The 24,693-nt window shown below is 43.2% G+C and overlaps 1 protein-coding gene and 1 long non-coding RNA gene across 2 annotated transcripts; both read left to right on the top strand.

Annotated features, from left to right (window-relative positions):
- The first annotated feature begins 524 nt into the window (after positions 1-524).
- On the top strand, positions 525-3,114 carry LOC120999754. Its single transcript, XR_005778616.1, has 3 exons — positions 525-581; positions 2,838-2,948; positions 3,061-3,114. It is a non-coding gene; the product is annotated as an uncharacterized LOC120999754 (long non-coding RNA).
- A 271-nt stretch (positions 3,115-3,385) lies between these two features.
- On the top strand, positions 3,386-15,087 carry LOC120999713 (gastrula zinc finger protein XlCGF17.1-like). Its single transcript, XM_040430736.1, has 2 exons — positions 3,386-3,435; positions 13,431-15,087. The coding sequence occupies exons 1-2, from the start codon at positions 3,402-3,404 to the stop codon at positions 14,561-14,563; spliced, it is 1,167 nt and encodes a 388-aa protein (XP_040286670.1). The 5' UTR covers positions 3,386-3,401; the 3' UTR covers positions 14,564-15,087.
- The last annotated feature ends 9,606 nt before the right edge of the window (positions 15,088-24,693 follow it).

Raw genomic sequence — 24,693 nt, forward strand, 5'->3', positions numbered from 1 at the left:
GCCGGGGGCCATAACTTAAGTTAATTATAGTAAATCCAGCGGGCCGCACAAAGCCCCGTCCCTTTTAGCGCCACTCCATAAAAGTGGCTAGAAGCCTAAAAATAAAAATTGCAAATTGTGTCGCAAGGCTTGGACCTACCTGGGAAGTGGGGCAGGGTCTCAAAAGGGTCGTGTCCACACCTAGAAACAAAATCAACTGCTGAAAGTTGGGAAGTATTCTCAAAATAGAATTTCTCCCACAAAATCAAGGGCACATTTATAAATAAGCCCCTAAGGTCCCATAGCTACATGGGAGAGATAGAAATGTTAGCAGCTGTAGGACCTTTGATGATGTCACAGTCATGTGATCAGTCACATGGGAGAGATAGAAATGTTAGTGGCTTTAGGACCTTTGATGATGTCACAGTCATGTGATCAGTCACATGGGAGAGATAGAAATGTTAGTGGCTGTAGGACCTTTGATGATGTCACATGGGAGAGAGAAATGTTAGTGGCTGTAGGACCTTTGATGATGTCACAGTCATGTGATCAGTTACATCACACACAGCCATTACAGGACTGTGCTTTGTGCTCAAATTCAGGTGAAGGGAGAAGACTGAGGGTTTACACATAGGACTGTATGTTGAAGGGATGGAGGAAAATGTTTTACATAGGACTGTTTGTTGGAGGAGGTTGCAAATATGTTTTTACATGGGACTGTTTGTTGCAGGGGGTGTGGTTTTGAGACTTTTCTAGACTGCAATTACAGTAATTTTTACTGAGTCGGATCATTAGGTTTATCTCAGATCTGACTCTTTTAGTCTCAAACAGCTCTTTATTTAAAGGGGTTGTCTGGGTTCAGAGCTCCCCCTTGTCTTGTACTGAATTGCGCTGGGCAAGGGCTGTTTGTTTACGTTTGGACAATGCTAGGCAGAGGCTTCCGCCTAGCAATGAGCACGGTGACGTCACCGTCTCTAATGGGTGGGCTTTAGCTCTGCCCTAGCCTGTAAAAACTAAATGGGTGCTAAAGAGCACCCATTAGTGCCGGTGATGTCACTGGGCTCACGGCTAAGCGGAAGCCTCCACCTAACTTACCCATGGAGAGCCCGGTACGTCACCGGATCTCAAGAAAATTCCCAATTGCGCAGGGAAAGGGGGCTGTAGTCTATTCTCCTGGATCAGCCGGGTCAGGTCCGGGGTATTCTAGTTGTTGCTGGTCTTTTCGGAGGGGAATTTTTTGTGTAATTATTTCTTTTATATAAGTTATATTTAGCACCTTTATGGCCAAGCGCTCTCTATGTACAGCGCCTGGTGCTGGGCTGTAATCTGGAGCTGGGCTCATCCTTTAGAAGTAATTCAGTCCATGGTTGTCAGTAACAGCCAGGGGCCTTGAGGAGAAGAAGAAGCGGTTTATTACGGCTTCCGCCCTCTCCTTTCCTCGGTGCAGATTGCCCAAAGAGCACTATGCAGTGAATAGAGGAAGTGGCCAGGCTACCCGCTCTATTGGACCCGACGATTGCATGATCGTCATATGTCTCCAGCATAGGAGAGCTGCAGGGTCTTAGCAGGCCCTGATCAGTTCCGGATTCTTATTAAAAAATAATGAGATTTTTTTTCAGTCTTCATAAAAGTCTATTGATTACAGGAATAATATAAAAAAGTTCTTCAGTGTATGGTCCATGTCAGTGTGTCCAATCTGAGGATATCAGGTCGGAGGTCAGAGACCCCTTCTCAGGCCTCTGTGTGACTACCTTCCAGCAGGAACCCCCAACAGATCCTTCATGTCTGTCCCTGTCAGTCATATATAGCATGGATATAGGTCTGTCTCGCACATGTAGGTGCTCCTTTCGCTTCGTATATGGTGACCTTCAAATATAGGCCTTGACGTCCCCATATAGAACTTCCACCCCTCATGTACCAATATAGGTTCTATCTTAGCAGTGTGAACTTAACTCTTCACATCAAATGCAGGTTATTGAATGCTACGTAATATTTAACACTCTGTGTACACTGAGCCACAAGGGTCTGTTTCCCCTGTAGATGAGGCTCCTCTGGATTGGGGGGGGGGGGGGTTGCCAAAATAAATTCAAAACAGAACTAAAAATAAAAAATATTATGAAAATATAGACACCTGTGCCAACTGAAATTGTCACCATTATCGGCCCATTTACCTAAAGCTATATATAATATACATACAAGATAAAGAGTGACATAAAACAGGGAACTCATTTATTTTGGTGTCAGTTTTGCAGAATTGAAAAATTAAGAGCTATAGTAAAAAAAATTACTTCTTCAAATTTTTGTTTGCCATTTTTCCCCCAAATAAAACAAAAAAAAAAGAAGAAACATAAAAAACTCAGGGTTCCACTGTAGTGTATTGGTCCCCCATTGCGCACCTTCGTACCCAATGTATCACATCAGTGGCACGTGGTGCTCCACAGTTTCCATGTCGCTTATTTACAATGGTGCCATTTATCCACACACCATACACTTTCACCACAGCAGAATGAGAACAGTTCACACTGTGTAGTTTCAGAAACACTGCCACCTGGGGCCCAAAAGCCAATAATCATCCCTTCCTGCCTCTCTGATAAATGTCCCCTTTTACCAATGACGGTAACAAGGGATATGTGTGCAGACTATTATATCTTATATACCCACCGAGCCCGCTCAGCACACGTGACTTCCTTCATGAGCTATGAGCTACAGACGTTGAAAGTAGAAGGGGTCATTATAATCAGACTCAACTGTGTATGACATCTCAATAGCTAAGTCATCTTCATTCTACACTATCATTGGTTCTTTATCATTTCCAATTTCTAAAATACTTTACTTCAAGTAACATGTTCTTCTTCCAGACAATGGTCCTTTCCATCAATGACCCACCAAGGATGGAGAAGGACAGAAACCACATGGCTGCGAGGATATTGGACCTCACCCTGGAGATCATCTCCTTGATAACTGGAGAGGTGAGAGTCTCACATGGCATCACTCTTAACTCTAGTAATAAAACTGGGAAATGTCTGGAAAGGTGAAGGATTCTTAGAATCTCTGTAGTGATCGGCGTCTCCCCATACACAGGATTACACAGTAGTGAAGAAGTCGTCTGGTGAGTGTGTGACACCCCGTGTGTCAGGAGGACGGAGCAGGACCCAGAGCCCCATCACCGAGCCTCCACCTCATTCCCTGATACATGAGCAGAAGATCCTAGAACTTACCACCAGGATCACTGAGCTGCTGAGCGGAGAGGTGAGCGCTGCTGGGAATGCTGGGACATTATACAATAACGCCAAGGGAGGTGTCTGGTAATGACTGTGTCCTTGTGTTGTCAGGTTCCTATAAGGTGTCAGGATGTCGCTGTCTATTTCTCCATGGAGGAGTGGGAGTATTTAGAAGAACACAAGGATCTGTACAAGGACATCATGATGGAGAATCACGAGTCCCTCACATCACCAGGTAAGAGGAGACCTTCCATGACCTTCCTACTCACAAATGGGAAATTAGATATACGCATGTTGAAACTACATCCTACAAATACCCCCTCAACATTAAAATTGTAACACTAAGAAGGAAAAGTCATAAAATCACATGATGGATAGACATGTTAATGATATTTATGCAATTGATAAAATATTGAAACAAAATATTCAAAACATCTCAATTCATCCAGTATGGAGTATGAGCGCCATGTGCAGAAATACACACACTTACACACCTTGGTATGCTATCAATGAGGTTATGAATGGTCGTCTGAGAAATGTTCTGCCACCCTGAATGTACTTGGGCACAAGATCTGCTGTTGGCAGCTCTGTTTGCAGTTGCAGACCATTGACGTCCCAGATGTGCTGGATGGGGGACAGGTCTGGAGATGCTGCAGGCCATGGTAGCACTTTTAGGTAGCACAGGCTGCTCACATTAGCATGAGCAACTCTCGGCCTGGCGTTGTCTTGTTGAAGACGACTCCTTGGACACTTTGGAGAAATATCTGTACCACTGGTTCCAGGATCAAATCAGTGAAACACCAATTTGCTAGTGTACCTAAAATTCAAACTATAGGGGTCTGGCTACCGTAAATTATGGCACCCCACACCATAGGCCTAGGAATAGGACCAGTGTGATGTTCCCTTGTGAAGGCCACTTCATGGCATTGCCCATGTGGTATTTAGAGCAATCACATACTTTTCCAAAGTCACAGTAAAAATGGAGCATCATCATTTTATATACAGCCCTATAGTAATGTGTGGACCCAGTCATTACCTATACAGTACACAGTCCTATACTGGGACAGAACACCATAAATATATATAATGATATACAGAGCACGAGAATGATAGCTAAAGCCCTATAGTGATGTATATAAAGCACTATAACACATACAGGCCTATAGCAGTACATAGCATTTGTAGTGTTGTAGGTAAAACTATAAATATTAATTGTTCGCTTATAAGTCCATCTGTTTTTCCTTAGAGGGGTTCTTTGGGAATTAAGAAAATGAAAATAATTAAATATGACTTTATTATAAATATTACCTTTCATTAGCTATAATGGCTAATTTTATCTAGGGAGCAATCATCAGGGAAATAAAATGGCCACCGTCCTATAAGTGCACACAGAACTTGTCCTGATCACACAGCAGGAAAAGTTACTTCACAACACTGAGCTAAAGAGCTGCCTCATCCTCCTCTCTGCTCTGCTTGACAGAGATTATGATCCTGAATACAGCTGATAAGATCTTCAGCTTAATCTCTGTGGGAATAGAGGTCATGAAGAGACATGAAGTAGAGAGAGGACGGACAGGACAGACTGTGGTAATGGAGACTGCATACAAGTGCTGCTGCTCATTATCCACACCCTCCTCTCTGTACTTCATGTCTCCTCATGATTCAGCTGAAGATCTTATCATCTGTATTCAGGATCATAATCCCTGACAAGCAGAGAGGAGGATGAGGCAGCTCTTTAGCTCAGTGTTCTGAAGTAACTTGTCCTCCTGTGTGATTAGGACAGGTTTTGTGTGTACTAATAGGACGGTGGCCATTTTATTTCCCCTAATGATTGCTCCCCAGATAAAACGAGCCATTATAACTAATGAAAGGTATTTGGGAATATATTTATAATAAAGTCATATTTAAGTATTTTCATTTTCTTAATTTGTGGAGAACCCCTTTAACCACCTCCGGACCGCTGTACGCACAGACGCGTCCTGGAGGTGGTTGATTCATTCCTCCTGGACGCGCCGGCGCGTCATCTCGCGAGACGCGAGATTTCCTGTGACCGCGCGCACACAGGCGCGCGCGCTCACAGGAACGGAAGGTAAGAGAGTTGATCTCCAGCCTGCCAGCGGCGATCGTTCGCTGGCAGGCTGGAGATGTGTTTTTTTTTAACCCTAACAGGTATATTAGACGCTGTTTTGATAACAGCGTCTAATATACCTGCTACCTGGTCCTCTGGTGGTCCCCTTTGTTTGGATCGACCACCAGAGGACACAGGTAGCTCAGTAAAGTCCCACCAAGCACCACTACACTACACTACACCCCCCCCCGTCACTTATTAACCCCTTATTAGCCCCTGATCACCCCATATTAGACTCCCTGATCACCCCCCTGTCATTGATTACCCCCCTGTCATTGATCAACCCCCTGTAAAGCTCCATTCAGACGTCCGCATGATTTTTACGGATCCACTGATAGATGGATCGGATCCGCAAAACGCATCCGGACGTCTGAATGAAGCCTTACAGGGGCGTGATCAATGACTGTGGTTATCACCCCATATAGACTCCCTGATCACCCCCCTGTCATTGATTACACCCCTGTCATTGATTACCCCCCTGTAAAGCTCCATTCAGACGTCCGCATGATTTTTACGGATCCACTGATAGATGGATCCGATCCGCAAAACGCATCCGGACGTCTGAATGAAGCTTTACAGGGGCATGATCAATGACTGTGGTGATCACCCCATATAGACTCCCTGATCACCCCCCTGTAAAGCTCCATTCAGATGTCCGCATGATTTTTACGGATGCACTGATAGATGGATCCGATCCGCAAAACGCATCCGGACGTCTGAATGAAGCTTTACAGGGGCATGATCAATGACTGTGGTGATCACCCCATATAGACTCCCTGATCACCCCCCTGTAAAGCTCCATTCAGATGTCCGCATGATTTTTACGGATGCACTGATAGATGGATCCGATCCGCAAAACGCATCCGGACGTCTGAATGAAGCCTTACAGGGGCATGATCAATGACTGTGGTGATCACCCCATATAGACTCCCTGATCACCCCCCTGTAAAGCTCCATTCAGATGTCCGCATGATTTTTACGGATGCACTGATAGATGGATCCGATCCGCAAAACGCATCCGGACGTCTGAATGAAGCCTTACAGGGGCGTGATCAATGACTGTGGTTATCACCCCATATAGACTCCCTGATCACCCCCCTGTCATTGATTACACCCCTGTCATTGATCACCCCCCTGTAAAGCTCCATTCAGATGTCCGCATGATTTTTACGGATGCACTGATAGATGGATCGGATCCGCAAAACGCATCCGGACGTCTGAATGAAGCCTTACAGGGGCATGATCAATGACTGTGGTGATCACCCCATATAGACTCCCTGATCACCCCCCTGTCATTGATTACACCCCTGTCATTGATCACCCCCCTGTAAAGCTCCATTCAGATGGCCGCATGATTTTTACGGATGCACTGATAGATGGATCGGATCCGCAAAACGCATCCGGACGTCTGAATGAAGCCTTACAGGGGCATGATCAATGACTGTGGTGATCACCCCATATAGACTCCCTGATCACCCCCCTGTCATTGATTACACCCCTGTCATTGATCACCCCCCTGTAAAGCTCCATTCAGATGTCCGCATGATTTTTACGGATGCACTGATAGATGGATCGGATCCGCAAAACGCATCCGGACGTCTGAATGAAGCCTTACAGGGGCATGATCAATGACTGTGGTGATCACCCCATATAGACTCCCTGATCACCCCCCTGTCATTGATTACACCCCTGTCATTGATCACCCCCCTGTAAAGCTCCATTCAGACGTCCGCATGATTTTTACGGATGCACTGATAGATGGATCGGATCCGCAAAACGCATCCGGACGTCTGAATGAAGCCTTACAGGGGCATGATCAATGACTGTGGTGATCACCCCATATAGACTCCCTGATCACCCCCCTGTCATTGATTACCCCCCTGTCATTGATTACCCCCCTGTAAAGCTCCATTCAGACGTCCGCATGATTTTTACGGATCCACTGATAGATGGATCGGATCCGCAAAACGCATCCGGACGTCTGAATGAAGCCTTACAGGGGCATGATCAATGACTGTGGTGATCACCCCATATAGACTCCCTGATCACCCCCCTGTCATTGATTACCCCCCTGTAAAGCTCCATTCAGATGTCCGCATGATTTTTACGGATGCACTGATAGATGGATCGGATCCGCAAAACGCATACGGACGTCTGAATGAAGCCTTACACGGGCGTGATCAATGACTGTGGTTATCACCCCATATAGACTCCCTGATCACCCCCCTGTCATTGATCACCCCCCCTGTCATTGATCACCACCCCTGTCATTGATCACCCCCCCTGTCATTGATCACCCTCTGTAAGGCTCCATTCAGACATTTTTTTGGCCCAAGTTAGCGGAATTTTTATTTATTTTTCTTACAAAGTCTCATATTCCACTAACTTGTGTCAAAAAATAAAATCTCACATGAACTCACCATACCCCTCACGGAATCCAAATGCGTAAAATTTTTTAGACATGTATATTCCAGACTTCTTCTCACGCTTTAGGGCCCCTAGAATGCCAGGGCAGTATAAATACCCCACATGTGACCCCATTTCGGAAAGAAGACACCCCCAGGTATTCCGTGAGGGGCATATTGAGTCCATGAAAGATTGAAATTTTTGTCCCAAGTTAGCGGAACGGGAGACTTTGTGAGAAAAAAATAAAAAATATCAATTTCCGCTAACTTGTGCCAAAAAAAAAAAATTTCTATGAACTCGCCATGCCCCTCATTGAATACCTTGGGGTGTCTTCTTTCCAAAATGGGGTCACATGTGGGGTATTTATACTGCCCTGGCATTCTAGGGGCCCCAAAGCGTGAGAAGAAGTCTGGTATCCAAATGTCTAAAAATGCCCTCCTAAAAGGAATTTGGGCACCTTTGCGCATCTAGGCTGCAAAAAAGTGTCACACATCTGGTATCGCCGTACTCAGGAGAAGTTGGGGAATGTGTTTTGGGGTGTCATTTTACATATACCCATGCTGGGTGAGAGAAATATCTTGGTCAAATGCCAACTTTGTATAAAAAAATGGGAAAAGTTGTCTTTTGCCAAGATATTTCTCTCACCCAGCAAGGGTATATGTAAAATGACACCCCAAAACACATTCCCCAACTTCTCCTGAATACGGCGATACCACATGTGTGACACTTTTTTGCAGCCTAGGTGGGCAAAGGGGCCCATATTCCAAAGAGCACCTTTAGGATTTCACAGGTCATTTACCTACTTAACACACATTAGGGCCCCTGGAAAATGCCAGGGCAGTATAACTACCCCACAAGTGACCCCATTTTGGAAAGAAGACACCCCAAGGTATTCCGTGAGGGGCATGGCGAGTTCCTAGAATTTTTTATTTTTTGTCACAAGTTAGTGGAAAATGCTGATTTTTTTTTTTTTTTTTTTTTCATACAAAGTCTCATATTCCACTAACTTGTGACAAAAAATAAAAACTTCCATGAACTCACTATGCCCATCAGCGAATACCTTGGGGTCTCTTCTTTCCAAAATGGGGTCACTTGTGGGGTAGTTATACTGCCCTGGCATTCTAGGGGCCCAAATGTGTGGTAAGGAGTTTGAAATCAAATTCTGTAAAAATTGACCTGTGAAATCCGAAAGGTGCTCTTTGGAATATGGGCCCCTTTGCCCACCTAGGCTGCAAAAAAGTGTCACACATCTGGTATCTCCGTACTCAGGAGAAGGTGGGGAATGTGTTTTGGGGTGTCATTTTATATATACCCATGCTGGGTGAGAGAAATATCTTGGCAAACGACAACTTTTCCCATTTTTTTATACAAAGTTGGCATTTGACCAAGATATTTATCTCACCCAGCATGGGTATATGTAAAAAGACACCCCAAAACACATTCCTCAACTTCTCCTGAATACAGAGATACCAGATGTGTGACACTTTTTTGCAGCCTAGGTGGGCAAAGGGGCCCATATTCCAAAGAGCACCTTTCGGATTTCACAGGTCAATTTTTACAGAATTTGATTTCAAACTCCTTACCACACATTTGGGCCCCTAGAATGCCAGGGCAGTATAACTACCCCACAAGTGACCCCATTTTGGAAAGAAGAGACCCCAAGGTATTCGCTGATGGGCATAGTGAGTTCATGGAAGTTTTTATTTTTTGTCACAAGTTAGTGGAATATGAGACTTTGTATGAAAAAAAAAAAAAAAAAAAAAAATCATCATTTTCCACTAACTTGTGACAAAAAATAAAAAATTCTAGGAACTCGCCATGCCCCTCACGGAATACCTTGGGGTGTCTTCTTTCCAAAATGGGGTCACTTGTGGGGTAGTTATACTGCCCTGGCATTCTAGGGGCCCAAATGTGTGGTAAGGAGTTTGAAATCAAATTCAGTAAAAAATGACGAGTGAAATCCGAAAGGTGCTCTTTGGAATATGGGCCCCTTTGCCCACCTAGGCTGCAAAAAAGTGTCACACATCTGGTATCTCCGTACTCAGGAGAAGGTGGGGAATGTGTTTTGGGGTGTCATTTTATATATACCCATGCTGGGTGAGAGAAATATCTTGGCAAAAGACAACTTTTCCCATTTTTTTATACAAAGTTGTCATTTGACCAAGATATTTATCTCACCCAGCATGGGTATATGTAAAAAGACACCCCAAAACACATTCCTCAACTTCTCCTGAGTACGGGGATACCAGATGTGTGACACTTTTTTGCAGCCTAGGTGGGCAAAGGGGCCCATATTCCAAAGAGCACCTTTCGGATTTCACAGGTCATTTTTTACTGAATTTGATTTCAAACTCCTTACCACACATTTGGGCCCCTAGAATGCCAGGGCAGTATAACTACCCCACAAGTGACCCCATTTTGGAAAGAAGAGACCCCAAGGTATTCGCTGATGGGCATAGTGAGTTCATGGAAGTTTTTATTTTTTGTCACAAGTTAGTGGAATATGAGACTTTGTAAGAAAAAAAAAAAAAAAAAAAAAATCATCATTTTCCGCTAACTTGTGACAAAAAATAAAAAGTTCTATGAACTCACTATGCCCATCAGCGAATACCTTAGGGTGTGTACTTTCAGAAATGGGGTCATTTGTGGGGTGTTTGTACTGTCTGGGCATTGTAGAACCTCAGGAAACATGACAGGTGCTCAGAAAGTCAGAGCTGCTTCAAAAAGCGGAAATTCACATTTTTGTACCATAGTTTGTAAACGCTATAACTTTTACCCAAACCATTTTTTTTCTACCCAAACATTTTTTTTTTATCAAAGACATGTAGAACTATAAATTTAGAGCAAAATTTCTATATGGATGTCGTTTTTTTTGCAAAATTTTACAACTGAAAGTGAAAAATGTCATTTTTTTGCAAAAAAATCGTTAAATTTCGATTAATAACAAAAAAAGTAAAAATGTCAGCAGCAATGAAATACCACCAAATGAAAGCTATATTAGTGAGAAGAAAAGGAGGTAAAATTCATTTGGGTGGTGAGTTGCATGACCGAGCAATAAACGGTGAAAGTAGTGTAGGTCAGAAGTGTAAAAAGTGGCCTGGTCTTTCAGGGTGTTTAAGCACTGGGGGCTGAGGTGGTTAAAAAATACATATCTCTTAGCATCACAGCATGTCCACAAACATTTTATAGGCCCTAAACTCACCAAGGTGACAGGCATATTAATTAAAGGTTTTATCCCTAGGGCCTGTACTTGTCATCAGATAACCTTTTCACTTGGAGTTGGAGGTAATTGCCCTCACATCCTGAATCAGGAATCAGACGTTCTGCAGAGGAGTGTCTGTAGTGTGTCTGCCATGAGGGTCCGGGAAAAGCCTGACAATGGCTAAGCTTCAAAGGAAATATGATTCATCAAAGCAAACCCCATCATAATTGATATTTGGAGTGACCCACATAGGTAGATACGATCAGGGAGAATAACCCTCATCTATAGGAGGAACTCCCCGGAATTGGCTCGATTAGAGTTGTGTTTGGCTTGCCCTGGTAGGTAAATCTATGTCCAGGTGATTCCAGGTAATTTTATATTTCTAGGAGGTTCTTGTGAGACCATTTCTGGATAAGGGGAGGCGTATGCTTCATTATATCCTCTCAGAGACATTACCAGCCAGAGGACGGGAGGGAAAGAATGGGTATTTAAAAATGGCGCCTGCCCGCTCATTTTAAATAACAGGCATCCGCGGCCAATGTATGCGATCGATGACGATGTCAATCGCACACATTCAACCCCTCAGATACCATGGTCAAATGTGACCACCGCATCTGGCAGGTCAAAAAGTGACAGCATGCGCTCCCGGATGTGCATCGGCTCCCCCTATCGAGGATTGGGGTAGCCAGATGGCATGTGTGGCAGTCTTGGTCCTCCTAAATGATCCAAGGCTGCCGCACATAAGTTCCTATAGAGACCCGGCCTGTGGCATTGGGATCCATTAGAGAAGCAATCTAATGATAGAAACATAGAAACATAGAATGTGTCGGCAGATAAGAACCATTTGGCCCATCTAGTCTGCCCAATATACTGAGTACTATGGATAGCCCCCGGCCCTATCTTATATGAAGGATGGCCTTATGCCTATCCCATGCATGCTTAAACCCCTTCACTGTATTTGCAGCTACCACTTCTGCAGGAAGGCTATTTCATGCATCCACTACTCTCTCAGTAAAGTAATACTTCCTGATATTACTTTTAAACCTTTGCCCCTCTAATTTAAAACTGTGTCCTCTTGTGGTAGTTTTTCTTCTTTTAAATATGCTCTCTTCCTTTACCGAGTTGATTCCCTTTATGTATTTAAAAGTTTCTATCATATCCCCTCTGTCTCTTCTTTCTTCCAAGCTATACATATTAAGGTCCTTTAACCTTTCCTGGTAAGTTTTATCCTGCAATCCATGTACTAGTTTAGTAGCTCTTCTCTGAACTCTCTCTAGAGTATCTATATCCTTCTGGAGATATGGCCTCCAGTACTGCGCACAATACTCCAAGTGAGGTCTCACCAGTGTTCTGTACAGCGGCATAAGCACTTCACTCTTTCTACTGCTTATACCTCTCCCTATACATCCAAGCATTCTGCTGGCATTTCGTGCTGCTCTATTACATTGTCTTCCCACCTTTAAGTCTTCTGAAATAATTACTCCTAAATCCCTTTCCTCAGATACTGAGGTCAGGACTGTGTCAAATATTCTATATTCTGCCCTTGGGTTTTTACGCCCCAGGTGCATTATCTTGCACTTATCTACATTAAATTTCAGTTTCCAGAGTTCTGACCATTCTTCTAGTTTTCCTAAATCCTTCTCCATTTGGCGTTTCCCTCCAGGAACATCAACCCTGTTACATATCTTTGTGTCATCAGCAAAAAGACAAACCTTACCAGCGAGGCCTTTTGCAATATCACTTATGAAGATATTAAACAAAATCGGTCCCAGTACAGATGATTGCTTGTTATAGTTGCCTATGGAAGCTACATACTATTAACATATAAAAATATTTAACCTATACAGCAAATGGTGAAATTAAAAAAATAAAATAAAAATCATAATGGCCGATTTGCCATTTTGTGGTCACTTCACCTCCCACAAAAGATTTCATAAAAAGTGGTCAAAAAGTCATACACTCCCCATGAATGGAATCAATGAAATGTACAGATTGTCCTGCAAAAAAATTAGCCCTCACACAGCTCTGTATGTATAAAAATTTAAAAGTTTTGGGGGTCAGAATATGGCAATACAAAGATGCAAACGTAAATGGTGCCATTAAGTACAACTGATTCCGCAAAAAACAAGCCCTCCACCATGTCCACCAAAATTCTTGAGAGGCATATGTCTTAATAGTTCTGGCACTCCTCGGGAGGTCAGTGCATGATCAACTGAAATCTTGATTTCAATCTGCTGGCCATTTAGACTTAACCCACTTTTAGAAAATTGGCAAGCATGGTGTATTTTTGTGCAAAACAGGTTTTGAAAATTTTTTCACCCCTATGTTGTTTTTTATGGATTTTGTTTTGATTTTTTAAGTGCATGTGATCTACTTACTGAAATTGTATATTATCTGATTTTCTTACATCTCCTATATACATTGTTTTCTGGCTTGCTGTTGTCTCAGTAAAGATTGCTTAAAAAAGAGGAATTACTTTTGTTTAATTTGCCAGGTGCAGAAAGGATGAGCAACTCCCATGGACATCTCCATTTATCTTCCTATTATGAAGTGGAAGATAACAATACCACACAAGCTAATTCAATAACTCCTTATGTATCCTCAGTCCTTCAAAGTGGAGATCTATTCACCAACACCTCTGGTCACAAGAAACAACTTTTCTCTAATCCATCACTGATTGGAAAAACTAAAACTAAACAGAAATGTGGGAAAATATTTCCATATGAGAAACATTTTAAAACCAAATCTAGTCTTTTTTTGCATAAGGGAAATCATAGAGATAAAGGGTCATTTTCATGCTCGGAATGTGGGAAATCTTTTACCAGGAAATTAATTTTAATTGCACATCGAAGAAGTCACACAGGAGAGAAGTCGTATTCATGTTCAGAATGTGGTAAATATTTTAGTCAGAAATCATATTTTGTGAGCCATCTAAGAATCCACCGAGGGGAGAAGCCATATTCATGTTCAGAATGTGGAACAGGTTTTGCCCATAATTTGGCTCTTCTTAAGCATCAGAGAACTCACAAAACAGAAAAGCCATTTTCATGTTCGGAATGTGGGAAATGTTTTAGTCAAAAATGGGATCTTGATAGACACTGGAGAACTCACACAGGTGAGAAACCATTTTTATGTCCTGAATGTGGGAAATGTTTTAGTCGCAAATCATCTCTTGTGGAACATCTAAGAATTCACACAGGAGAGAAGCCGTTTTCATGCTCAGAATGTGGGAAATGCTTTAGTCAAAAATCAAACCTTGATAGACATCAGCTATCTCACACAGGAGAGAAACCATTTATATGTCCTGAATGTAAGAAGCGTTTTAGTCGGAAATCTTCTCTTGTGGAACATCTAAGAATTCACACAGGAGAGAAGCCATTTTCATGTTCAGAATGTGGGAAATGTTTTATTCAAAAATCAGATTTTGATAGACATCTGAGAACTCACACAGGAGAGAAACCATTTTTATGTCATGAATGCGGGAAGTGTTTTAGCCAGAAATCAAATCTTGTGGAACATCTAAGAACTCACACAGGAGAGAAGCCATATTCATGCTCTGAATGTGGGAAATATTTTGCCAATAACGTAGCTCTTCTTAATCATCAAAGTTCACAATGTGGGAAATGATTTACTAAAAAAATCAGATCTTGATGGACATCATAGAACTCACACAGGGGAAAAAACATTTTTATATCTTAAATGTGGGAAAAGTTTCTGTCAGAAATCATATCTTGAGGAACAACTAAAAATTCACAAGAGTTAAGCCATTTTCATGTCCTCAATTTTAGTCAGAAATCAAATCTTATGGAACATTTGAGACTTCACACAGGAGACAAGCTGCTTTAATGCCCAGAATGTAGAACACGTTTTACCCGTAAATCAGCTCTTCTTAATCATCTTTTGATGTACTCACAAAAAAAAGAGAAGCCATATTCATATACAGAATGTGGGAAGCGTTTTATACACTGTACAATACAATAAAGAATACAAGTAAAGCGTGCCCTGGCCATTAACTTATCTGGACTAGCCGCATCTTACCGCTAAAGGACCCTTTATGATGTCTCAGTCTGTTGTTCAGTCACACTCAGTAGACATTTGTTTTCATCATAGTAGGATCATATTCAGAAGATAGAAGGGTAAGGGCCCTTGCACACGACCATATGCCCTCTGAGATATATGGTCCGTGAGCGGGCCATATGTCCCGGAGCAGGATTGATCTTGCGCACGGGAGCACACAGCATCATATGATCTTATGAGTGCGGGACAATAGCCCCGTGGGCGGCCCGATGTGCACAGCATCATTGTAATCTATGATGCTGTGTGCTCCCGTGCGTACAATCAGTGCCGCTCCGGGACATATGGTCCGCTCACGGACCGTATATCTCTGAGGACATACGGTCGTGTGCAAGGACCCTATTAGATCTGTGGGGTTCCTACTGCGGGGACACCCACGGATCACGAGAACAGGGGCATAGTACCCTTAGGACAGGACCTCTTAATATAGATGAAGTGGCAGGTCAGGCATGCGCTCTTGCTACTCTATTTATTTATATGGGACCTGGTGGAAATATTGGAGTGCAACTATTTACGGTATTGCAATAACCGAAACAGTTTTCTGTTTTTTTTTTTTTTCCGTCATCCAAGAGCTATAACTTTCCACTCACATAGTCACATGAGGGCTTATTTTTTTACGTGACCAGTGGAATTTTTTTTTATGGCACAACTTAAATTTATTATATATTCTATCTTAAAATAGGAAAAATATTCTTTGTTGGGTAAAATTTGAAAAAATTCTGCCATTTGTTTTGCAGGTTTAGCTTTTTTCCACAATAACTTTGTACTAAAAATGACATGACAAGCTTATTCTCATGGTTGGTATGATTATTGCAATACCAAATTTACATAGTTTTTATTGCTTTAATACTATTGGCAATACTGGGGTGATTAATTTTGTTTTTTACTGTCATTTTTAGTGTTCTTATTGGACTTGAATATGTGATCCTCTGATTGCTTATACGATAGACTGCTGTAGTGTACTATTGCAGTCTATGTTTTTTTTTTACTGGTTGCCTGTTAAGCCTTGCTGCAGGCACAGCTTAACAGGTAGCTTACTATGGCACACTTGGGGACCTTCACAAGGTCTCAGGCTTCCATAGTGACCAAATTTAAACCCCCTCTCCCCCATTTTACCACAGGGTCTCAGATCGCAATTGCTATTGACTGTGGCATCTAGGGGATTAAAGCACTGAGATAGGCGCCATCTCTGATTCTGGTCCTTGCCAGAGCAGGCTTAGCTCAAGAGCCTGCTCCATACATACCTCATGTACATATGATGGATATGTCCAAGATGTGTCATTAATAGGTTAATATATCTACATCCTGACAGAGACAAGGTTTAATAGGAGTCTTAATATAGCAGACACGGGGACCTTTACAAGCCCCCAGCTGCCATGATAGCCACTCAGAACCCTGGATGGAGGCCATGGGGGACAAAGGGAGCCCCTTCCTCTGTCTAATCAGTTGATATTGACCGCAGTATCTGAGGGGTTACATGGCTTGGAATGGAGTTAAGGCATGTAATCAGGACAGGTTGCCTCCACTTGCAGAACTGCCCAGAGGTGCGAGGGAGTGCAGCCTTAGTATGTTCCAGCACTTGCATATAATACATATTATTGAGTGTTCCTGTGAGGCTGCTCGGGCATAATGGCATATCATAGGAAGGATCATATCATTATCATCTATTGTAGAGTAGTTCTGCAACTGGTGGCACCAGTCCTGCCCACGTTCTAAGATAGGTTGCAGGTGACCAAGCAATTTTTTAAAAAAATTTTTCATTCCCACATTTCTAAAGCCGTACCACTTTTATTTTTCTGTCGATATATGGAGACAAGTTACCGTATATTTTTCAATAGCACCATTTTAGGGTACATAAAAATGTATTAATTAGATTGTAATTCATATGATTAAAAGTTTTTTAAGCAAAAGTTTTACCTTTTTTTTTTGTTAAAAATATGGTGCACTTTGTGGAGTAAACTAAGCCAAAGCAATAGGCAGTGTAAGTCTTAAAATGCATCAGTTTATCATCCAGCATCATCACTGTAATAAATCAGGTAAAAAACACAGAACAGGTGTAAATCTATTCTATCTTAGCTCTGAGTAGGATTTACCTCTGATTTTGGCTCACAATCACTGATGGAAATCACTGACCAAACACTGACGTGTGAATCAAGCCTATAGGCCCCTTTTGTAACGGGTGCCGAAGGCGCACTCGGTCTCCCATCAGCCGCAGACCTGCTGCTTAGCTTCGGGAGCGAGGATCTGTGTTCGGCCTCGTTCCCAGGGCGGCTTTTGCTAGCTGGGAGGCTCCCTGCTCCTAGGTCTGCCTTGAGCGCCGAGCTGATCACTCAGTGCTCAACTTGTTTGTCTGTCGGTCATGTGACGCTGGCCACGTCACATGACCCTCACTCCCCACTATGAATACAGGCAACCTGCTGGCTACAGGTTGCCTGTGATTTTGGTCCCTTAGGCTGTGTATTATTATTGTTATTTAGCTTACCTTTGGATTTGACACTTGATCTGCTTCCTGACACCTCTTCTGCCTGCTCCCAGAACCTTGACGCTACCTCTCGGATTTTGACCTCGGCTTGCTTTTGGATTTTGTCTTTGCCTCTTCTCTTGTACTGACGTGACCTCCTGGACTGACCCCGGCTAGTTGACCCGCCTCGCCCTTTCGTTTTTGGTGGTACCTTGCTTGTTCCACCTCTCTGTCTGCTCTAGTGCTACCTCTCATTGGCTGTCTGCTTCCCTGCTGTCTCTATCTCTCTGCTTGCACTTACTCAGGTCAGGGACTGTCACCCAGTTGCGCTCTGTCACCTAGGGCGGGTGGTGCAAGTAGGCAGGGACAGGGCCCGGATGGCAGCTCAGGGAGTGCACCTCTGCTCTATCTTTATACACGTGACTCTACCCCGTAAGAGAATCACAGGCCATAATTTAGCATGGACCCTCTACAGAGCCTCACCAAACATGTGCAGGGTCTTGCTCAAATAGTACAGGAACTTGGGGAGAGACTACAGGTTCAGGAGACCGTCCGAACTCCCCCCATTCTTGCTCCCGCCGCCGTTCAGGTAGAACCACACATTAAATTACCCGATTGGTTTTCGGGTGACCGCCGAAGTTTTTTAGCTTTCAAGGAAAGCTGTAAACTTTATTTTCGACTACATCCTCACTCCTCTCGTCCTGATCCACAGAGGGTTGGTATTATCATCTCCCTGCTTCAAGGGGACCCCCAGGAATGGGCCTTTTCTTTGCCTCCGGATTCCCCTTGTCTTAATTCTGTTGACCTCTTTTTCCAGGCGTTAGGGGTACTTTATGATGAACCAGACCGAGCCTCTGTGGCAGAATCCAATCGTAAGGCCACTTACAGGGAATCGGGAAACTTACTCACTCAGGGGAATTGTCCCGTGGAGGATTATTGTACGCAGTTCCGCAAGTGGTGCGTTCCCTCGGGTTGAAACGAACCAGCGCTCAAATGTCAATTTAGGGCAGGCTTAAAGACATGTTGGTCTGTTATCCCTGTCCTGACTCTTTAGAGGAGACCATGACGCTAGCCATCAGACTAGATAGACGGATCAGAGAGAGACAGCGAGAGCATTTGTTTTCTCCTCATACCCTTTTTCAACCTGAGGTTTCCCCCATTGAACCCAAGATGGAGGCCCACTCGGATGAGCCCATGCAACTTGGGATGACACGAAGAGAGCTACGGCATCGTCGGGGCTCTTGTTTTTATTGTGGGTATCCTGACCACTGGATCCGTCAGTGTCCTAAAGCTCCGCCTTCTGGAAAGTCATCCAAGTCTGAAGTATCCAAGGACAAGGTACTCCCGGAGGTGGTAAGAAGTAAATTATTGTTGCCGGTTTCTATTGCCTTTGGAGTCTTAAAGGGGTCAGGAAATGCCTTTGTGGATTCAGGGTCAGCTTTTAGTTTTATTGATTACAAATTTGTTGAACAAATGGGAATTCCTATACTAGAATTGTCCACCCCGATCCAGGGTGTCGCCATGGATTCTACCCCCCTGCTAGGGGGCACGGTAAAACTCCGTACTCCGGAGGTTACCCTGTCTGTGGGGGTCTGCCACTCAGAGAAATGCTCTTTCTTTGTTTTAGAGAATCTTCCTGTTCAGGTAGTCCTTGGTATGCCCTGGCTTCAGCAACACAATCCGGTCATTAACTGGAGTTCGGGCGAGTTAGAGAGATGGGGGCCTAACTGTAGTTCTTGCTTAACCGTAGTTCAAGCTTGGGTTTCATCAGATATTAATCCTCATTTTATTTCTGATTATTCAGATTTTTTTTCCACCACTTAGACAGATACTCTCCCTCCCATAGGTCTTATGACTGTGTTATCGACTTGGTACCCGAGTCCAAATTTCCTAAAGGACGGATTTATAATCTTTCCGGTCCTGAGCGCAGGGCCATGAAAGACTATATCCAGGAGAGTCTCAAGAAGGGACATATTAGGCCCTCCACCTCAGACTCCCATCCTCGCTTTTGTTCTAGTCCCTCTGTATCCTCACTCAACCCGCAGGCAGATTCTTTTACCTCTAGACTGTTCAAATGAACCTGGAAAAGGCCCAGGAAACCCAGTGTAAACATGCCAATAAGAGACGTTCCAAGGGGGAAAATTTTGTACTCGGCGATAAGGTGTGGTTGTCGACTAAGAATCTTGCTTTGAAACAGTGTTCTAGGAAATTCTCTCCACGTTTCATTGGACCATACAATATTATTGAAGTTGTTAACCCAGTGTCCTTTAGACTTAAGCTACCCGACTCCTTTCGTATTCATGATGTGTTTCATAAGTCGTTGCTTAAGAGATATGTGTCACCAGTGGTTCCGGTTAAAAAACCTCCTCCACCTGTGGAGGTTGAAGGTCAGGAGAAATTCATCATCTCTAGAATTATTGATGTTAGAAAAGTTAGGAACTCCTTTCAATACCTGGTCCACTGGAAAGGCTATGGACCCAAGGAGAGGTCTTGGGTCCGAGCTACTAAGATCCACGCCCCGAGGCTCATCAAGAAGTTTTATGATGAGCATCCTGGGAGATTTGTATCCAAGGGCTACAAGCTGGGAGGCTCTCTGCTCCTAGGTCTGCCTTGAGCGCCGAGCTGATCACTCGGTGCTCAACTTGTTTGTCTGTCGGTCATGTGACGCTGGCCACGTCACATGACCCTCACTCCCCACTATAAATACAGACAACCTGCTGGCTACAGGTTGCCTGTGATTTTGGTCCCTTAGGCTGTGTATTATTATTGTTATTTAGCTTACCTTTGGATTTGACCCTTGATCTGCTTCCTGACACCTCTTCTGCCTGTTCCCAGAACCTTGACGCTACCTCTCGGATTTTGACCTCGGCTTGCTTTTGGATTTTGTCTTTGCCTCTTCTCTTGTACTGACGTGACCTCCTGGACTGACCCCGGCTAGTTGACCTCGCCCTTTCGTTTTTGGTGGTACCTTTCTTGTTCCACCTCTCTGTCCGCTCTAGTGCTACCTCTCATTGGCTGTCCGCTTCCCTGCTGTCTCTATCTCTCTGCTTGCACTTACTCAGGTCAGGGACTGTCGCCCAGTTGCGCCCCGTCACCTAGGGCGGGTGGTGCAGGGACAGGGGAACGGGTGGCAGCTCAGGGGGTGCACCTCCGCTCTATCTTTATACCCGCGACTCTACCCCGTGACACCTTTACACTTCTTAACTGAGCAAACAATTGTCGGGAAGGAAGCATTCCATCCCGACAATCACCTGCTCGTCAGTGGGGGAGACACACATTTACATGCCTCGATCTCCTCCACAGTATGAAGAGCAGTGATCACGAATGCCATCGCTCATCCCCATACTGACTGCCAGCAGCAAAGGCTGTTTAGGCCTCTTTCACTTGGGGCGATACAGAATGTGTCCGGATCTGTTCAGGGAAAAACTGATGGTTTTGCACACAAGTTCAGTCAGTTTTGTCTGCAATTGCGTTCAGTTTTCTCAGCACGGGTTTTGATGTGTTTTGCATGTGTGTGAAAAAAACCCTGAAGAATAACATTGTACATTGTAACGGATCTCCTGGCACCCTGACTAGGTACCTCCGTTGATGGATGCTCCTAGCGCTTCCCGAGGACTCCAAGCACTCCGCTCTACACCAAAACCACCGCAGGAACCAGGAACAGCTCTTACAAGAGCTAGTAGTTATAGCCAGGGTAGTATAGCAAATCTTCAGCGTATAGCAATCCCCAATGTCGATCAGTTACCCAAACACCAGCCTCAACATGATGAAGGGTAAAACAGGAACTCACTTTATTGAAGATCAACTCAGTATATATACAGTTCAAGAAGTCTAACAACATAACGCAATCAACCATGAACAACATGCAAACAGACATCTTCACCCCCTCCATAATGAATGAATAGGGAGAGAGGAGAGGAGACACATGTGATGGGATTATCTCCTGAGTGTATCATAGGGTGATCTACTCATCTAGGAGTCAGCTGCTCCTAGAGTCAGCTATCTTAATCCCATCACTAACACAATCAGTGGGAGTCCCAGTGCAGAGTTAACCCTTTTTGTGTTGCTGAATCCACACCATGCCTTTTTAATGGGCAATAGGAAATATGTGGCATATAAATTCCACACATAAATCAGGGTTCATAGTTCCTTGTAACCCCAAAAGGTCTGAGGGGGTCTCCATAGTTCTGGGTCCATAGTCTGTAGGAAGGAGGCTGGCCCTCCGGCTTCTCCAGCAGCCCCAGTGACGGTTCAGTCCGTCACATACATCTCCTAGCAACCATCAGTGAAAAAACGCATTGCATCCGGATTACATCCAGATTCAATCTGTTTTTCACTGAAGCCCCATTTACTTCTATGGAGCCAGGGCTGCATGAAAAATGCAGAATATATCCTGACAGTAGAAATGAAAATGAATAGGTCAGGATTCAGTCCAGATGCTATGCGTTCACTACATGCATCGCATCCGGACAGAAGACTTGTGTGAAAGAGGCCTAAGGCCTCATGCACACGACCGTTTTTTTTTGCGGTCCGCAAAACGGATTTCCGTTGTTCCGTGATCTGTGACCGTTTTTTCTTCCGTGGGTCTTCCTTGATTTTTGGAGGATCCACGGACATGAAAAGTGAAAAAAAAAACTAAGTCAAGTTTGCATTGAAAATGATAGGAAAAACGGACACGGATCACGGACACGGATCACGGACACGGATGACTATCTTGTGTGCATCCGTGATTTTTCACGGACCCATTGACTTGAATGGGTCCGTGAACCGTTGTCAGTGAAAAAAATAGGACAGGTCATATTTTTTTCACGGACTGCAAAAACGGATCACGGACGCGGAAGCCAAACGGTGCATTTTCCGATTTTTCCACGGACCCATTGAAAGTCAATGGGTCCGCGAAAAAAAACGGAAAACGGAACAACGGCCGCGGATGCACACAACGGTCGTGTGCATGAGGCCTTAGAGACCACTTTCTGCTGCCAGCAACACAATGACCGCATGAAAGATCGAATTACGTTGCGTTTCACTCGTTCATCTTGTAATCAGTGGCAACTTTACACCGGCAGATTATCGCTAACAGGTGTTCCTATGAACACTTTGTTAGCGATGTTCTGCCTGATGTTCGGGCAGTGTAAAGGGGCCTTAAAACTAAAGGTGGATTTACACTGCGCAATTTTCAGGCCAGTTTCTGGGAACGCACATTAATATGAACGCTCGTTCCCAGTAAACTCCCGTTCATCGGGTGAAATGATCTTTCATGTGGACACTTCAATCACTGTTTCTGGACAGCACATCGTGCTGTGTGAACAATGATCTGCTGCCCAGAAACAATGAATTTGTATGAGGATGAGCAGTGGCTACTGGTCCACATACAGTGGAGGAGATTGCAGCTATTTCCTCCACTAACGAGCAGGCAGATATCGGGAAGGAATGGTTCCATCCCTATAATTGCCTGCTGGTTTGACACATCTTAGTTTTAGACAATATTAGTAAATCTGCCCTAATATATATTCATGTAGTGTCCTTAGACGACTTTGGATCTCATATCTTACATCTGTGATCCTAAAGCCACTTACTGATGATGGTGGTTGGGTCAGGCACACTAGAAAGGCAGAAAAAAATAAATGTATATACAGGGGGAGGAGGAACCTAAAGGATCTAGGAGGAGATTTATCAAGACCAATGTTTTGCTCCAGTTTGAATTTTTCATGCACTGGGCGTGAGATGCTGCATGTGCGGCAGGTGGAGTCATCACACCGAGGAGGACAAAATGGGCCTCTAGAAGCGCCTTGGAAGACAATTAATCAGGCATTGATCCACGATGGCTTCTACAGAATGGATCAGCCAATTCCAGTACTGGACAATATACATAATAGAAACCACCAAAAAATGACCCCATTCTATAAACTACACCCTCAAGGTATTCAAAACTGATTTTACAAACTTTGTTAACCCTTAGGTGTTCCACAAGAATTAATGGAAAATAGAGATACAATTTCAAAATTTCACTTTTTTGGCAGATTTTCCATTTTAGTAGAAACTCAAAAAAAGTGGCCCCATTTTAGAAACTACGTGATAGGGTGGCGGTATTGTTAGTACTAGTTTAGGGTACATATGATTTTTGGTTGCTCTATATTACACTTTTTGTGAGGCAAGATAACAAGAAATAGCTGTTTTGGCACCGTTTTTATTTTTTGTTATTTACAACGTTCATCTGACAGGTTAGATCATGTGATATTTTTATACACCAGGTTGTCACGGATGCGGCGATACCTAATATGTATACTTTTTTTAAATTTATGTAAGTTTTACACAATGATTTCATTTTTGAAGCAAAAAAAATCATGTTTTAGTGTTTCCATAGTCTGAGAGCCATAATTTTTTCAGTTTTTGGGCGATTACCTTGGGTAGAGTATGATTTTTGCGGGATGAGAAGACGATTTTATTGGCACTATTTTGGGGTGCGTGTGACTTTTTGATCGCTTGCTATTACACTTTTTGTGATGTAAGGTGACAAAAAATGGTTTATTTAGCACAGTTTTTATTTAAAAATTTTTACGGTGTGAGGGGTTAGGTCATGTGATATTTTTATAGAGCCGGTCGATACGGACGCGGCGATACCTAATATGTATACTTTTTTTTATTTATGTATCTTTTACACAATAATATAATTTTTGAAACAAAAAAAATCATGTTTTAGTGTCTCCATATTCTGAGAGTCATAGTTTTTTTAGTTTTTGGGCGATTATCTTAGGTAGGGTCTCATGATTTTTGCGGGATGAGATGACGGTTTGATTGGCACTATTTTGGGGTGCATATGACTTTTTGATCGCTTGCTATTACACTTTTTGTGATGTAAGGTGACAAAAAAATTGTTTATTTAGCACAGTTTTTATTTTTTATTTTCTACGGTGTTCATCTGAGGGGTTAGGTCATGTGATATGTTTATAGAGCCGGTCGATACGGACGCGGCGATACCTAATATGTATACTTTTTTTTTTTTTTCCTATTTTTTCCCTTTTTTTTTTTACTTTATTTGGGGAAAATGACGTTTTTGTTTATTTTTACTTGAAATTTTAAATTTTTTGGGGGGAAAACTTTATTTTTTAAACTTTTTTTTCACTTTCTTTTTTGTCCCACTTTGGGACTTGAACTTTTGGGGGAATATTCCTTTACAATGTATTCCAATACTTCTGTATTGGAATGCATTGGCTGTATGAGT

The sequence above is a fragment of the Bufo bufo genome, chromosome 4 (genome assembly GCF_905171765.1).
Source record: "Bufo bufo chromosome 4, aBufBuf1.1, whole genome shotgun sequence".
Classification (NCBI taxonomy): Eukaryota; Metazoa; Chordata; class Amphibia; order Anura; family Bufonidae; genus Bufo; species Bufo bufo.

Coding starts and splice junctions, on each gene's coding strand:
- LOC120999713 (XM_040430736.1), top strand. CDS start 3,402: ATGATGGAGAATCACGAGTCCCTCACATCACCAG. Junction 3,436..13,430: donor CGAGTCCCTCACATCACCAG/GTAAGAGGAGAC, acceptor TTAATTTGCCAG/GTGCAGAAAGGATGAGCAAC.